An 18318-nucleotide genomic window follows, 5' to 3' on the forward strand; every position below is an offset into this window, starting at 1 on the left:
CAGAGAGATATTGGTGTGTGGGGTTGAGGTGGAGAATACATTAAATCTCTTCTGATTTGTTGCTAGCTTCTGCTGCAACCAATTAACATGGCTTCAAGCCAGGCACGGCAGCTCACACATGTAATCCCAGCACTTTGGGAGGCTGAGGTGGGTGGATCACGAGGTCAAGAGATAGATCGAGACCATCTTGGCCAACATGGTAAAACCCCATCTCTACTAAAAATCCAAAAAATCAGCTGGGTGTGGTGGCATGCGTCTGTGGTCCCAGCTACTCGGGAGACTGAGGCAGGAGAATCACTTGAACCCGGGAGGCGGAGGTTGCAGTGAGCTGAGATCGCACCAATGCACTCCAGCCTGGTGACAGAGTGAGACTCCATCTCAAACAAACAAACAAACAAACAAACAAAAAACATAACTGGTGGTCCCTTCAGCAACAAGTTAACTTTTATTTCAGGAAACCCTCTGGCACCCTTTCTCTGAGATGGATCCTCCTTACCCCTACAAGAATAGTCCCTTGTAGTGAGCCAGCCTGGAAGTGCTGTAGAGAAGGCCAGACTGGGAGAATGTCTGGAGCCCTATCTTTATGAAATTTAGTCATCCTGGGAAGCAGGCATCATACGTCAGGTATGACTCAGGCTGCGAGTAACTGAAACCCAGATTCTAACTGGCTTAAACAATTAGGAAATGTATTATCTCACATAACAAGAATTCTAGGGAAGAGGCAAGCTTTAAGATTGGTTGATTCAACTGTTTATAATGACTGTCAGCGGGTATCAGGGTACATCATTACTTTGTTCTTCTCCAGCTGAAGTGAGAGGAACCTAACAATAAGTTAAGTCCGGAAAACCATATAGGTATCAAAGTTTCTCAGTTCTATCTTTATAAAAAGGAGAGAAACATGGGCACTGGGAAACAATAGGGTAGATTCAACGTATCCACTGAGTTCATATTAGCTGTGTGGCCTTAGACAGTCAGTTAATTGCTCCAAGCCAATTCCCTTACGTGTCAAATGGCAGTTGTTATAGTATCTGACTTGCTTCTAAACAGGCTGTTGATAGGGGTCACGTGAAATAATGTGAAAACATTTGGTAAGTCACATAAGGTGCCATATACCTTTGAAACCTTTGTACGAAATTAATTATTTTTAATTGACATAAAAATTATATATATTTATGTGTACAACAGGATGTATTGAAATATGTAAAGCCTGTGGAATGGCTAAATTGAGCGAATTAACATACACATTACCTCACATACCTATTATTTTTTTTGGTGAGAACACTTACAATCTCTGTGATTTTCAAGAATATGATACATTGTTCTAATTATAGTCACTATGTTGTACAATGCATCTCTTGAACTTATTCCTCCTATCTAACTGAAATTTTGTATCCTTTGACCAACATCTTCCCCAAACCCTTTCCCCCTGCTTCTCTGCCCCCACCACTGGTAAACACCATTCTACTCTTTGATTCTAATAGTTCTAATAAGCTCTCACATATGAGTGAAATCATGCAGTATTTGTCTTTCTGTACCTGGCTTATTTCACCTAACATAATGTCCTCCAGGTTCATCCATGTTGCCACAAATGATGGGATTTCCTTCATTTTTAAGGTTGAATAGTGTTTCATTGTATATATTTACCATATTTTATTTATCCATTCATCCACTGATGGATACTTAGTATCTTGGCTACTGTGAATAATGCTGCCATGAATATGGGTGTGCAGATATCTGTTTAAGATACTGATTTCCTTTTTTTTGGATTATATACCCAGTAGGATGGTTGGATCACAGGGTAGTTTTATTTTAATTTTTTGAGGAACCTTGATACCGTTTTTCATAATGGCTGCACTAATTTACATTCCCACCACCGCTGTGCAAGCCTCACCACCACCTTTCCTCCACAGCCTCACCAACACTTTACTCTTGTCTTTTTGATAATAGCCATCCTAACAGGTATGAAGTGATATCTCATTGTGATTTTGATTTGTATTTCCCTGATGATTGGTGATGTTGAGCATATTTTTATATGCCTGCTGGCCATTTGCCATGTCTTCTTTTGAGGAATGTTTTGGCAGTTCTTTTGCCCATTTTTAATCAGGCTATTTGTTTTCTGAGGCCTTTTAAAAGTTACTATCATCAGAGAGGATGTGTAGACATAACACCTACTGTGTACAAGGCACTGTTAGATTGAAAGTTTAAAATAAAACCTAGGTACTAACCTTAAGTTTCCCCAAACAGTGCAACACACATCTACTAAGCACCCATACGTGTTGGGAGCACAGGTATGAGAGAGACCCCCTGCCCAGTAGAGTAGGGGAGACAGACTTATGAACAGACAACTTCAGTACTACTTAGTAAGTGAACACAAGAGTAGAGGTGTGTGCAGAGTGCTCTGGGAGTACACAGGCATTACTAACTTATTCAGGCTTCACAGGGAAGGGGTAGGCAGAATGTCAGGAGTGTATCAAGCGATAAGAGGGATTTGAAAAAACCTGTATAACATAGATACATATATAAGCAAAACCCCCAAATAGCCTTATTTTGTATTTTATGGACACAGTAAGGGGTAGAGTCTATAGAAAACAATGAGTAAATAACAGTGTAATGAACTTTTTTCTTCCTCCTCTCCATCTGTTTTGGTTAACTGGCACATGTTCCCTAGTGCTTCTAATCAACAGTCTGAAAACTAAGCCTCTCCACGTAACAGGGTCTCAAAATGTCACTGAACATGGACCTTCACTGGAAGAACAGTATTCTCTGAAGCTTCATGATCTTCTGTAGCATATCCTCTGGGAATTGCAGAAGATTGGGCCTCTAATAACTGGTTGGGAAAGTGTATCAACTTTTTCAGGAAAGATCATTTGACTACAGAGTCTCACATATCCTATCATTAAAAGTTGCACTCTCCTATCCTGTGTTGCTATCTTAACATACTGTAAATTAAAGTTATAATTTAAAAGGGTTGAAGTGCATTTTTAAAATAGCAAATATTATTTAAATATAAAGGAATCTCCCACCCATTGTCCAGTTTTTCCCTTTTCTTCTTTTATTGATACATAATATTCTACATATTTAAGAGGTACATGTGAATATTTGTTACATGCATGCCAAGACCAGCTCGGTTGGGGAGACCCTAACCCAGTGGTGCTAGAGGAATTAAAGACACACACACAGAAATAGAGAGGTGTGAAGTGGGAAATCAGGGATCTCACAGCCTTCAGAGCTGAGAGCCCTGAACAGAGATTTATCCACATATTTATTAATAGCAAACCAGTCATTAGCATTGTTTCTATAGATATTAAATTAACTAAAAGTATACCTTATGAGAAATGAAGGGATGGGCCAAATTAAAGGAATAGGTTGGGCTAGTTAACTGCAGCAGGAACACGCCCTTAAGACGCAGATGCTCATGCTATTGTTTGTGGCTTAAGAATGCCTTTTAAGTGGTTTTCCGCCCTGGGCGGGCCATGTGTTCCTTGCCCTCATTCCTGTAAACCCACAACCTTCCAGCTTGGGCATTAGGGCCATTATGAACATGTCACAGTGCTACAGAGATTTTGTTTATGGCCAGTTTTGGGGGCCAGTTTATGGCCGGATTTTGGGGGGCTTGCTCCCAACGTGTCTCCCTTCTTTGATTTGCAAAGAGATAAAAGCAAGGGCAGCTTTGTCACAGTGGGCTACTTCTCGCAGGAGTCAGGATCCACATCTGCAGACTATACAAAGACAAACAACATAGATTAAAAGCATAGTCATCATTGAAATCACAGAGCTTCCAAGTGTTTGTATCCATTTAAATGGGTTACTAGCTGCTAATTTGTCTGCAGCTCCTTTAAGCACTCTAGTTCCTGGCATTAAGGTCAGGTGTGCCTGGGATGCTTTAAATATATATATTTTAAATTTTGCTATACCCAAAAACAAGTTTGTAGAGTGTCCTTCTAGATGCTTTTTTATTCTTTCCCAAATTTTGATCTTATTAAGAGCATGTAATAGTTTCCACAAATCCTTATGTTTAGCTCCTAGAGCAGGCCATATCATTTGAGGTTGAGGTGCCACTATACTGCCATGGTTCCAGATAATAGGAACTTTTGCCATACGTCTTATCATTTCTACCATCTGACCATTTTGTTCAGATCATCTGAACATAGTGTGACGATGCTTCCCACAGTTGAAACAAGCTCCAGGAAATGGAGTATTTCCTTTATCCACTCTCAGTCCTGCCATTGCCTGTGCCAACAAGGTAGCTTTATGCAGATTACCTCTGATACCATCACAGGCCTTGATATAATCAATTAAATGTGCTTTCCCTCTGATAGGTCGCAGGGCAGCCTGGCGATCGGGATTAGCATTGTCAAAAGCTAATAACTGCAGTACTATATCCTGAGCAGCCAAATCTGCAATCATCTTTTTAAGAGACTCCTGTAACCGAGCTATAAAATCAACATATGGTTCTCTGGGTCCCTATTTTATAGCACTAAAGGAAGGGTATTGTTCTCCACCTGAAGTGATTTTTTTTCCCAAGTTCTAATGCATACTCCTCTAAGCTGTTCTATGGCATCATCCTGCATGACCAATTTTGCATCCAAACCAGCCCAGCTGCCAATCCCCAAAAGTTGGTCTGCAGTTATATTAATTTGAGGTTGGGCCTGGGCATTGCAAGAAGCCTGAATGGAAGCTTCATCTGCCCACCAAGTTTTAAATTGTAAGAACTAAGCAGCAGTTGGATAAGCTCGAGTAAGAGTGTCCCAGTCAGTAGGAATCATCCGACTGGAAACAGCAACATTCTTTAACAGTCCCATTACAAAAGGAGAACCTGGGCTGTACTGATTTATTGCTTGTTTTAATTCTTTGAGTAATTTAAAAGAAAAGGACTCAAATGTAGCTATAATATTTCCCTCTTGATCTGGGGGGTATGTTCTAACAGGGAACTGCCAAGCCTCTAAATCACCCTCTCGTCTAGCTTGCTGAATTCCTGCCTGAATAGAACTAAGAGTGGTCGCTTGAGGCGCTGCTCGAACAGTCACTGGGGCAACTAGTTTTCACCCAGTGTCCTCCAGAAAAGAAAGATCTGGGGGGTAATTTTCTTCAAAATAATGATGAGGGGGTGCAGAAGGGTAGTGATGAACCTCTCCTTCCTTTGCTGCTTTAGCTTTAGCTGGTAATAAACATGCTCTGTAACCTCTTCTATTACTTCACTATACTCTCCTTCCTCCTCCTCATTAGTGTGAAAAAATTCCAAGGTGGAACGAACCAGACCCCACACCTGTCCCATTGTTACCCTGACGCTTCCGAGCTCCCCTTCTTACTCACCACAGGGATTGCTTTAAGAGTACTCAGGTGTCCTCCAGGTAGTTTTCCATTCCAACCATCACTCCAGCGACCTTTCAACCTGGATTCGAGCCCCCATGAATGGACGCCACTTGCTGAGACCAGCTCGGTCAGGGAGACCCTAACCCAGTGGCACTAGAGGAATTAAAGACACACACACAGAAATATAGAGGTGTGAAGTGGGAAATCAGGGATCTCACAGCCTTCGGAGCTGAGAGCCATGAACAGAGATTTACCCACATATTTATTAACAGCAAACTAGTCATTAGCATTGTTTCTATAGATATTAAATTAACTAAAAGTATCCCTTATGGGAAACGAAGGGATGGGCCAAATTAAATGAATAGGTTGGGCTAGTTAACTGCAGCAGGAACACGCTCTTAAGACACAGATGCTCATGCTATTGTTTGTGGCTTAAGAATGCCTTTAAGTGGTTTTCCGCCTTGGGCAGGCCAGGTGTTCCTTGCCCTCATTCCCGTAAACCCACAACCTTCCAGCTTGGGCATTAGGGCTATTATGAACATGACACAGTGCTACAGAGATTTTGTTTATGGCCAGTGTTTGGGGCCAGTTTATGCTCAGATTTTGGGGGGCTTGTTCCCAACACATGCATATAATGTGTAATGATCAAGTCAGTGTATTTGGGGTATTCATACCTTGAGTATTTATTATTTCTGTGTTGGTAACATCTCAAGTCCTTTCTTCTAGATACTTTGAAATATACAATATATTGTCCATTGTTGGATGAATAGTTTGCAAATATTTTTCACAGAATTGGAAAAAATAATCCTAAAGTTTGTATGAAAGCAAAAAAGAGCCCAAATAGCTAAAACAATGCTTAGCAAAAAGACCAAAGCTTCAGGCATCACCTCCTAACTTCAAAATATATTACAAGGCTGTAGTAACCAAAACAGCATGCTGTTGGTATGAAAACAGACACATAGGCCAATGGAAAAGAATAAAGAACCCAGAAATAAAGCCATGTAAGTAAATAAATAAAGCCAACAGATTACAGTGCATACAGTGGGGAAAGGAACATACATACAGCATACAGTGGGGAAAGGAAACCCTTTTCAATAAATGGTGCTGGGAAAGCTCAATAAGCATATGCAGAAGAATGAAATGATTTTTATATCTCTCACCATATACAAAAATCAAATCAAGATAATTAAAGACTTAAACATAAGACCTGAAACTATAAAATAACTGGAGAAAAATCTAGGGAAAACTCTTCGGGACATTGGTCTGGGCAAAGATTTTATGGCTGAGACCTCAAAAGTATAGGCAACAAAAACAATAGACAAATGGGACCATACTAATTTAAAAGCTTCTGCACAAAAAAGGAAGCAATAAACAGTGAAGAGACAACTTGTTGAATGGAAGAAAATAAAGCAATCTTTTAATGTTTTAAAGTGCTACTTTAATCAATCCCATCAGTACGGTGGGTGGCACTGTGAGGACAGGGTGAACCTTAGGGTTATTTTTAAATTTATTTTTATTTCTGTTTTTTGAGACAAGTCACCCAGGTGGGAGTGCAGTGGGGCAATCATGGCTTACTGCAGCTTCAACCTCCTAGGTAGGTTCAAGCAATCCTCCCACTTCAGCCTCCTGAGTAGCTGGGAGCATAGGCACAAGACACCATGCCCAGCTAATTAAAAACATTTTTAGAGACAGGGCCTCCCTATGTTGCCCAGGCTGGTCTCGAACTCCTGGACTCAAGCGATCCCTCCACCTAGGCCTCCCAAAGTGCTGTGATTACAGGCATGAGCTACTGTGCCTGGCCCAAATCTTTGGGCTAGATGTTGAGTCTCAGTGACAAATAATTGCTTGACATCACTCTCTTGTGTAGACATCATCGCTGCCAAAGACTTTTTGCCTCCTAAAATGCCTTATTATAGCCTGATTAGGTCTGACCACTATAAAGTCTGCTGCACTTTGGGTGCATGATTTCCTGTGCTACATAGAGCTCTGCTGTTCAACAGGCTCATAAAAAACCCTCCTGGACAGCTTCTCAGGCCCAGGTTTCTGCTCTGCTGTGCTTTATTATCTCCTGGGGTAGATACCCACCTACCTGTTCTCAAGTTGTTTCCTCAGACCCAGAGTTTGGCAGTGCTTTCCTAGCAGAACAGTCAACCTTCCTGTTGCCTCAAACCAGGTAGGGGACTCAGAAACGCCAGAGGCCACCCCTTGCAGAGGAGCATAAACCTACCCTTGAAAAGCAGACTGTTTCACCTCTCTCATACCAATAAGTGAATGATGGGATATGCATCAAGGGGAAGAGTGCTGAGAGAATCCTCTCAGGAATTGAACTGAAAAGGAAACCAACAAGCATTGAGCTTGTTTTCCAAAGGATAGGATCCCTTTTTGGGAGGAGTCATCCCAGAGCTGGAAAAGATGTCAGAACTATGAGAGAAGGTGAGCAAGAGAGTGAGTTAATGATCAAGTATTTTGACCATGGGTTCAGATGGATGTAGGCAGAACTACCTTAGACCACACTCCAGCTTTAATCTCTTGCTTAAATGTTGCTTTATACTCCTTTCAGGAAGTTTCTATTTTTCAGTTAATTTTGGGGTACATAATAGGTGTTTATGGGTTACCTGAGATGTTTTGATACAGGCATGCAATGTGAAATAATCATGTCATGGAGAATGGGGTAGCTATCCTTTCAAGCATTTACCCTTTGAGTTACAAATAATGCAATTACACTATTTTAATTATTTTAACATTTACAATGAAGTTACTATTTACTATAGTCACCCTGTTGTAGAAGGACGGTTACCAGAGGCTGTGAAGGGTAATCTTTCTTATTTTTCTTGTTTGCAAAGGGGAGTTTGAAAACCAAAACTCAGTTGAATGTCAGGGAGTCAGTTGAAATATACGAACACTATATACCCACCACAATATAAGGCCGTGGCCCAGGCTGCAGTTTTCATGAAACGAAAAGTGCTCAACAATCAAGCTGAAGCTGACACAAAAGAATTCCATAGTTGAGACCCTACAGATCCCACAGGGGAGAGGAACAAGTAGCACTTAATTGAGAGTTCCCTACTCAATATAGCTCTCATTAGGTGGTCAGCAATTGAAGTGTAATTTCAACAATAACCACCCTGTGAGGTAGGTGTTATTATTCTTACCATTAAACAAATAAGGAAACAGGTTTCAGAGAGGTGAAGTAACTTGCCCAAGGTCACACTGCCACTAAATGGCAGAACCAGGATTTGAACTAGTGCGTCACACATAGTACAATTTCAGTTAATGCGTATTGGAATGCATACATCAATGAAAGGTCTGTGGGACAATAAAAATCCAAATTTTTACTTGTTTTTGTGTGTTTCTGACATTTTATAACAGATGTTTTAAATTTACAGAAAAACTGAATTTTACATTAAACACTTAAATATACCCATCACCTAGATTCTACTAATCTATTCCTGCTATACTTGTTTCATATCTACTTGTGTATTGATTTTCTCTATTCACTCATCTATATTATTTTCTGATACATTTCCAAGTAAATTGAGGACATCAGTACAGGTCCCCCTAAAATTTCAGCATGTGTATTATTTACTAGAGTTCAATGTTTGTTTACACGTGTTCTTTTCCTTTAAAGGTAAAATTTACAGACAGTGAAATACAAAATCTGATGTGTACCATTGGGTGAGTTTTGACATCCCATGCACTTGTGTATCCAAAATTCTATTAATGTATAGAACACTACCATCACCCCAGAAATTTCCCTCATGTGTGTTGGTTTTAACCATGCTGTGTAACTTCCTTCCCTGAACCAGCATCTCTGTTGGTGGTTAGAAGGCAATGATTCTAACCGGGAGACTGTGTTGAGATCTCTTTTCTTTCCTTGACTGATGCTTTGGGAGAAAACCAGGTGGCATACAATAAGATTTGGTCCTCAGTGCCCTTCAGTTTGATAAGTTTCACCTGGAAGCATTTCTTTTCCTTTTAAGCAAATACTTGTGAAAGGTTGCCCATTGATTGCAGCAGTTTGTCGGCTTAAACTGACGTGAAACAATGATTATTTGTTGTAATTTATTTTAATTTAATGTTACTAAGGTATAAGGGCTAGCATTAAGTGGTGGTTCTTTTCAGCAGGGACTCTTTCATCTGTGTTTGTTTAAAAGTAAAAATAAGTCTGGTAAACATAAAATGTTTCTGGCTTGGTCCTCAGAGTGAGCTCTAGTCAGTTCCTTGAGACTTAGATCAAGGCTAAGGGCAAAAATAGTCACAGAATACTCAAAGGAGTGTGTGTGCCTGAGTAGGATTTAGATGAAAAGCCCAAAGGACCTTTGGCTTATTTGAAAGAAGCTTATCAAAGCAGACAGGCTGATTTACCTTTGAAACCCAGGCTTCAAGGAATTGGGTATGTAGTAAGATTCAGACTATTCCATGACCCAGGGATTGTGAGATACTTTTTATTTGATTTTTATATGTGTATACATTTTTAAAAATAATTTCAACTTTTTAGATTCAGGAGGTACGTGTGCAGGTTTGTTACGTGGGTGTATTTCATGATGCTGAGGTTCAGGATACAAATGATCCCGTCACCTAGGTACTAAGCATAGTATCCAATAGTTAGTTTTTCAACCCTCGTCCCTCTCCCTCTCCCTTCTGGTAGTCCCCAGTGTTTATTACTGCCATTTTTATGTCCATGAGTACCCATTATTTAGCTCCCACTTATAAGTGAGAATATGTGGTATTTGGTTTTCTGTTCCTGTGTTAATTTGCTTAGGATAATGACTTCCAGCTGCATCCATGTTGCCACAAAGGACATGATCTCATTCTTTTTATGGCTGCGTAGTATTCCATGGTATATATTTATATTTCTTTATCTGATCCACCATTGATGGGCACTTAGGTGGTTTCCATGTCTTAGCTATTGTGAATAGTGCTGCAATGAACATACAAGTGTGTATTTTTGGTAGATCAATTTATTCTCGTGTTTGGATACTCAGTAGTAGGATTTCTGGGTCAAATGGTAGTTTTAAGTTGTTTGAGAAATCTGTGACAGTTATTATAGGTTAAATTAGCAGAGATACTGATGGGCTAGTGCCTGCCCCTACCAAACATGCCTGTGACTTTGATTCTTTTGGTTAATATTGTTGTTGCTTGTTGGCAATGTGAACATCACATTGCTTTCTTTCTTGGGATTTTGGGGGCCAGGGCAAAAGCTTGGCTCATTGTGAGGGATAGAAAGTTGGGGAGAATCTAAATGTTTGAGATGACCAGCAAGCTTCTCGTTGCTTCTTTCTTTTCAAGTGTCCCAGTTACCCTGTTACAGATCCTGGAATGTTACAAATAAGAGATTCTGAGTACTGAAAGAGACTAAATTGGACCTCTGGCTGCCTCTCTTTCCTCCATCCCCAACCCCGCTGGAAGGACCACACAGAAATAGCAAAGAGAGAAGAGCCACTCCAAAGAAGGAAATTCCATAACCTTCATTGACTGACCACTCAGTCTAATATTTTACCTATTTTGCCTGGCAGGAAGTTCTTCCTCCTTGCTAATATCAGTCCCTCTCATTGCAATGTCAGTTTCTTTTCCTTTGCTCTGCTTTCAATCAAAATTGAGAACAGCTGGTCCTTCCCTCGAAATTTTTTTATGTGCTTAGAAGTCATATTAAACCATTCTTCCTGGGTCCAGGTTTAACCATCCTTGGAACTCCTTTATCCTTCCTGCATGTATCTGACTTGCCAACCATTTAATCATTTTGCCATAGGAAAGCAGCTTAGGCAGCTTGGGCGAACAGTGCAGCAAAGCCTAAAGCTTTATGGCTTGTGCTAATGGGCGTGCTAAATGTTTAGTAAAGACTATTTTTGAGCACACAATTGTGAACATTTTAAAGTGGACTGTACATGGAACCCATTTCCTCTCCTGGCTCCCCCAACAGGGCCTCCCCTTAGCAGCTGAAATGAGTTAGTGGCAATCAGCGCAAAGTAGGAATCCTGTGGTTTCTGCCCTTCCCTCCTGCCGCTTCTATGGCAGCTAGTCTCTTAAAATGAGCATTCTCTCTAGAATAGCCAGTAAATGTGACATTGGAATCAGTTGGACAAAGGGTCTAGGAGTCACTTTAGCTAAATAGCGGGAGGTGCTAGTGCTGAAGCACCACTGGAGGTTTTAGGAGAGGTTGAGGGGACAGGGTTGAACAGCGATTGATGAAAGAGTTTGGACCCAGAATATTTGCTATCCACAGAACGGTTCTACCTCAGAGTTGTACATGCCTTTTTTGCAAGTTTGTAGAGGACGTTTCTGGCCTTTGTTCACTTGGCCTTTGTCCACTGTCTCAACTATGCGAAAGTGATGCCAGAAATCTGTGGCAGAATCCCAGTTTCAGGGCCAGTTGGGTTCCTAAAAGAGAGGAGGGTAACTTGCCATGCATGGGATTCTTCTGTCAGGCAGGCTACCTGCCTTTGATGGGATATGTTCTTCAATTACTCAAGTGATTTGGGAGGGCTGCTGCCTTAAGTTGGCCTGCAGGGTGGGGCCAGGGCCCATGTTAGGGTGAATTGGATATATCTGATGGCACTGCAGAGAAAAGGGATATTGTCCTGTTCTCCTGACTGTTGGCTTCTTTGTTTTAATCAAACCTTAAAAGCTCTTCTCTTTATAAACACCAGCCAGGCAGTTTGTCTCAGCAAAGCTACAGGAGCACTTAATATATGCAGCCATAAAGAAGAAGGAAGAGAAAGAGACAGAGAAAAAAAAACCCTTTGGCATTTGTATGAGAGTGTCATTGAAGGCTTCATCACAGATCCACTCAAGAGTTAGAAACTGAAATTGTCTTGGGGTAGGGGTGGGGAGAGCAGTTTGATTGAAGCATTAGCTGCCTTGGCCCTGAGCCAAGGCAAATTGCCAGAGAACCATTAAACTGTGTAATTCCATATAACTCACAGCAGCCATAGGTAATCTGAATCAGACCCGACAAAACTTCACTATCACTTATTGTCCATTAGCACTGTATGCACGCTACAGATATTAAACTTTTTAAAGCCATATCATGGTGGTCATATTTTCTAAATCCCAATCAGAAAACCTGGCTTGACAAAGGATTTATTTTCTGACTTGTGAATTTGTTTATATGAAAAGCCTCACAAAAGGTGTAATCACTAACTCACAGAGGTATAAAATACTAAACCCACTGAACAAATGGTATTTAAGGAAGGAACTATAGTCGCATGAAATTGGGTCAGGACAAACTCTCATTTGGACATTGATGAGGGTTCCCCCCACCCCACACATACTTTCTAGGGGTCTGAGGGCACTGGTTAACGAAGCACTAAATCAAATTAGAATCTGGTTTATGCCCATCATCTGGATTTGCTCTTAAATTTTTCAGGGATGGTGAACTGAAAGAGCCTGTTGTAATGTCTGTACACACGAAGGTGGAGTCGATGTTACTTTGAATTCCCAGATGCTGGGAGTAGTTAAATATCCCACTGTTCATGGTCTGTTTGTGAGGGCTTGTGTGTGTTTTAAATTAACTTCCTAAGGCAGAGAATGTTAAAAACTGAGGAGAATCATATCTGGATACAAGTTATTATTGCCATACACCTCAGTTTCCTTAAAGGCTCCATTCCTTCCACTAAACTGAGAGTCTAACATTCACCTTGGGGCACCTCATGACAAATAGGATATTTAGCTCAAAGGATAATTATTCTGGAATATTCTGAGCCAATAATAATAATGCTTTTTACAAAATTTAAAGTGTCTCTTTAGCGAGAACTGTTTGTATTGCTAGTTAACGATAATGAATAGCAATATACCCATGAAAACAAAAAGGTTTTGTCACAACCTTGCAGAAGAAAGTATCTTAAACCTAATAGATGCTCTATCCCGGGCAAGTCATATAATATCCCTGAACTTCAGTTATATGAAAAACAAAGTTAAATTATTATTACTTCTCCAGAATCAGTCAAATGAATAAGGTGATATCCTGAGATCCCTTTTCATTCTAATTTCAACAAATATTTATTGAGCAACTACAATGTGTTCAATACAGACATTTATTTTCCTAGGTGACAGTGATAGAGCTGTATAAAGGCGCTGACTATCTCCCACACTATAATGTATCTTGACATCCAGTAAACATACATAGAAATAAATGAGATCATGAAAGATGGTGGTAAATTCTATGAAGACAATAAAACAGGTAATGTGATAGAGAGTGATGAGATGTGGGTAGAGAAGAGAAGGAACATTCTTTATGTGGGTGGTCAGGAAAGGTCTCTCTGAGGAGGCAAGATCTGAGCTGACACCTCAATGATAAAAGGAGCTATGCAGGATCTAGAAGAAGAATGTTCTCAACAGATGGAACAGTAAGTACGAAGATCTTGAGACAGAGATGGGCTTGACCTCTCTAAAGAACAGAAAGTTTGATATGACGTGTGTGTGTGTGAGTGTGTGTAGAGGATAAGAGGTTATGGGAAATAAGGTCAAAAAGGCATGCATGGCCAGATCATGTAGAGCTTCTGATCTGTTGCTATTTACATTGTAAAAATCATTCTTTGGTCTGTCTGATTTAATTAATGAATGTTCGTACCAGATGTTAATGACACAAGGGCTTGAAGTTTGCCCATAGGAGACCCAAGGAGAGGGTCTGGGTGTGGAGTAGGGGGGCAGAAGGCGAAGATGAAGTAGAGAAAGCGAGCTCAAATGCCTGGGTGGCGGGGCAGGGAGAGGTGGGAGTGGAAAAGAGAATGTGTAGGGAGGGTTGGAAAAAGTTTGAGGAAGGAGGAAAAGCACCAGAGTGACCTTGGCTGTGAGGAACACCCTAGTGCCAAGGTTGTGGAGTCTGCTATCAGAAGGGGTCAACCTTTATAGGAGAAGGGGCAGGAATGTACTCTTGTTTAAAGTTAGAAAAGTGACAATGAGCAGGAACTGAAGCTAAAAATCTGGTCCTCTCTTTTTATCCAGCCTTATCTTAAAGAGCAGGTCTGATACCAGAGAGAATGGCGTTCACATTGCTTGCCTTATTGATTTTCCAGGTCTTGAACTCAAATGCCTGTCACTTCCTCCTTCATTTTCTTCTCAACCTAATCCTGTCACTGCAAAAGGAAATAATCTCTGATGCAAGAGTCCCTTCCCGCCACTAACACATAAGCAATTGAGTGCATTTTTTTCTCTTTTTTTTCAGTTGTGAAAACTCAGTTTTGTTTTATGTTATTTGGCACGTTTTGTTGAGCAGGAAAGAGATGGTGTGTCATTTCTCAGTCATGATGTGAACAGGACAGTAGCTTGGAACAGACTGTGTGATGGCTGACTTATTCCCAGATTTGCAGCACTATGTGAAAGCAGCAGCAAGTGTGCTGATTTAATATAAAGTGGGATCTATCCTAGGCTCAGTAAAGGATGTTATTATTATTGCTTTTGCAACATACATGTATGCCTTGGTAGGTTTTTTATTTGGGAGCTGTTTGCTTGGTAGCAGTTATTCACAAGGATAAGAGGAAGTTAAATTTCTTTTCTCCTCCTTCACCTCCCACTGGTCAGAGGTCTAAGTGGAGACCAGAGATTAAAATTACTGCCAAGGAAAGGGGGCCTGGGCAGGGTCAAACAATGTTCTGGGAGTGGCATGCAGGTGCCCACCTCTGGGAAATAGAAAGCAAACCTCCTCTCCCTTCATCCACATCTGCTGGAGGGTATACAGGCTCCTAGTAAGCTGGACAAGTGGTTTCCAGGCAGCAAAGCAGGCCTAGTAGTTTCCAGAGGCAGCCTTTTGTCCCTACCCTGAAGGGTGTTTAGTCCCTGGGTCCTTTTCCAGTCAGAAATGACTAATGTTGGGTACGTGTACTCTTTAGAAACTGTCTTTGGCTTTTTGCATAATGGATTATAAATAAATGGCTTCAGGGAACCAGCAATGAGTTATTGAGTGAACCTGGCTTTGGGATGGTTCAGATTCCAGATAGTTAATCACATCCTCTTGGGCTGGAAGACTGTATCTAACTCATTCACATTCAGTAGGGAAGTTAAAAAGGCATTTTTGATCAACTTGAAAAATAGTTTTCACATCAACAATGACTTGATACTGAAGAAATAAAGATTATATTAATCCAAGTAGAATTATTCCCATCACTCACTAGCAATCTGGTGGAATTTAACACACCTCTTGTTTTAATTTGGGCATTTCTTACAAGTATTAATGCATAATTTGAAAATGACAATGAATTGATATGTCATCTTTACAGTGTTTTTATATTAGGCGGTAGGTAAAAGACCGTTGGTCTTTCCAGCTTCCTAAGGCTCGCTAGATTTGTACACAGTGCTCTCTTAATGCTGGAGGACATTATGGACTTTCTGGTTTGTCCTAGACTGTTTTAATGCTATACAAGGGAAAACTCTGTTGCTGACAACTGCTTCTGGAAGTCCGGAGCAAATTCGCTTACACTCTGCCATATTCTTTCCTCCAGTTTGTTCCACTCGGGTTCTCCCTGAACTCTCTCCACCACATCAGCTTTGCAAGGTTCTCTGATCATTTGTATCACTGAAAGTCATACCTTATTAGACAGTCAAGAAACATAGGCAATCTAACAAAGATACTGAATTAGTTCATTCTCACATTGCTATAAACATACTACCTGAGACTGGGTAATTTATAAACAAAAAAGGTTTAATTGACTCACAGTTCCACATGGCTGGCTCGGGAGGCCTCAGGAAATTTACAATCATGGCAGAAGGTGAAGTGGAAGCAAGGCACATCTTACATGGCATCAGGTGAGAGAGAGAGAGAGAGAGAGAGCGAGGAAGTGCCACACTTAAAACCATCAGCTCTTGTGAGAATTCCCTCACTATCACAAGAACAGCATTGGGGAAACCACCCCCATAATCTAAGCACCTCCCACCAGGTCACTCCCTCCACATGTGGGGATTACAATTCAATATGAGATTTGGGTGGGAACACAGAGCCTAACCATATCAGGGACAGTAATGGTGCCTGCGGAAAGGCTAGTTGCCTGTGTGGCAATGGCCTGTTGAAGTTCAGCTTCTAGGAGTAGGTGTCATGAACTCTGGGGACCATCAGAAAAAAACATATCTGAGATTGACAGAGGAGTAGCAGTAGATGTCTCCAACATTGGATGAGGAATTGATTCTATTTTTATAATATGTCAAGACAAAAATTGGCTGGAGATTAAAAATGGAATCAAATCATTAAGACTTTTCACCTTTACCTGTCAACTGGTAAAATAGTGTTGGTCTTTATTTTCATTTTTTACTGAAATCCTCTACCTTCTAAGAGGTAGGGAGGATGAACACTATCTCAAAGCAGACAGGAACAATGGGCAGATTCATAGATTATAGCCCTATTGTGAAGGCTAACGTTTTAAGAGAAATGTTTTGCCTTGATTAAAACTGTGAGTATGTGAAAATGATGCTGGAGTCTTGGTGCCTACCTCAGAAATATAAGCTGAATAGTCTAGAGGACTTTATTCTTTTAATTCTTTCTTAAATTAAGGAATAATTTACATATAGTAAAATGTACAAATCTTAATGAATGTTTAGTTATGTATATTCCTATATGATCTGCAGCTACATAAATATGTAGAACATTTCTAGCACCCCCCCAAAAATATGCTCATGTGCCTTTACAATCAGTAGTACAGAGTTAACCATTTTTTCAAATTATCACCTCTCTTCTTTACCTTCATATAAAATGAAATCATACAGTATGTATTGTTTTTGTCTGATCTCTTTCATGCAACGTAACCTTTTTGACATTCATTTTATTACTTTTTTATGTTGTATAGCATGTCATTTTTTGTATGTGTATGTTTTGAAGGACATTTGGGTTGTTCCTACTTTCTATTATTAATAAAGCTGCTGTGAACAATCAAATCTTTTTATGGACACGTGCACTTACTTCTCTTGGGGGTCTCTAGGTATGGAATTGCTGGATCTGAGAGTAGACATAAGATTTCCAAAACGGTTTACATTTTTATACTCCTGCCAGCAATGTAGAGAGATCAAATTGCTGTACATTCTCACCAATACTTAAGTCTTTTTAATTTTAGCCATTCTGGTGGATATGTAGTGACCTTTTACTATAATTTTAAATCACATTTCCCTAATGAAGAATTATATTGAGCACCTTTTCAGATGCTTATTGGGTATTTGGCTATCTTTTGTAGTGAAGTGCTTGTTTAAGCCTTGCCAACTGTTAACTGGCTATTTGCCTTTTTCTTATTGATTTGTAGTTCTTTAATATTCTGGATATAAGTCATTTGTCAGATAATATGTATTATGAATATTTTCCCAGTCTGTGGCTTGTCTTTTCCCTTTTTTAGTGCTGAAGATTTTTTTTTTTATTTTGATGAACTCCAATGTATCACTCTTTCCTTTATGATTACTACCTTTTGTATCCTGCTCAAAAAATCTTTGCCCACCTCAAGGTCACAAAGATATGCCCCGTGTTTTTCTCTAAAAGCCTTATGATTTTAGTCCTCTCATTAGGTCTGTAATCCAGCTAACATTTTTAGTAAAAATGTACATCAGTAAAAATGTTTTGAGTATGTGTCTCCAGTATACATAATTTTATTTACGGATGACCTAATTTGTTACCACCAATATTAAATATTAATAAAGCTTGATTTTAAAATTTTTTAAATATATAAACAGAAGTTCCAGTGGATCATCTTGTACACAGCCTGGGATATATGTACCCCACTCTGAACACTATTGTTCTATACCACCAAAGACTAACATTTGTGACAAACACTGATAGCATTAATGTCAGAAGAACACTTCAGTGTAAACAAATGGCTAGAGTTGACAGAGCCCCAGTGAGCATATCTGCTAGCAATGTAAGAAACCCTCAGTTTACTCTTGTGCTGTCATGTTTGTCTCTGCTTACTGGGCTTATAGAGACAGCAGGACGATCTGACTTGGTAGGAGCAAAGACAAATTTGCCTTTGGTTGCTGGCACAGGGGACAGTGCTCTTGAGTCTTCTTCCCCTGTCCTCATCACCAAATTCCTAGAGCTGA

At 40.1% G+C, this 18318-nt stretch overlaps 1 protein-coding gene across 1 annotated transcript in view; it reads right to left on the bottom strand.

Annotated features, from left to right (window-relative positions):
• The window catches only part of AKAP4 (A-kinase anchoring protein 4), a 23743-nt gene extending 7928 nt beyond the window's left edge, over window positions 1-15815 (bottom strand). The window contains 1 exon segment of the mRNA XM_033201402.1: window positions 15669-15815. Coding sequence (XP_033057293.1) covers window positions 15669-15815 — 147 coding nt within the window.
• Between the last annotated feature and the right edge of the window lie 2503 nt (window positions 15816-18318).

This window comes from Trachypithecus francoisi, unplaced genomic scaffold (genome assembly GCF_009764315.1).
Source record: "Trachypithecus francoisi isolate TF-2019V2 unplaced genomic scaffold, Tfra_2.0 Lachesis_group6, whole genome shotgun sequence".
In the NCBI taxonomy this organism is placed as follows: Eukaryota; Metazoa; Chordata; class Mammalia; order Primates; family Cercopithecidae; genus Trachypithecus; species Trachypithecus francoisi.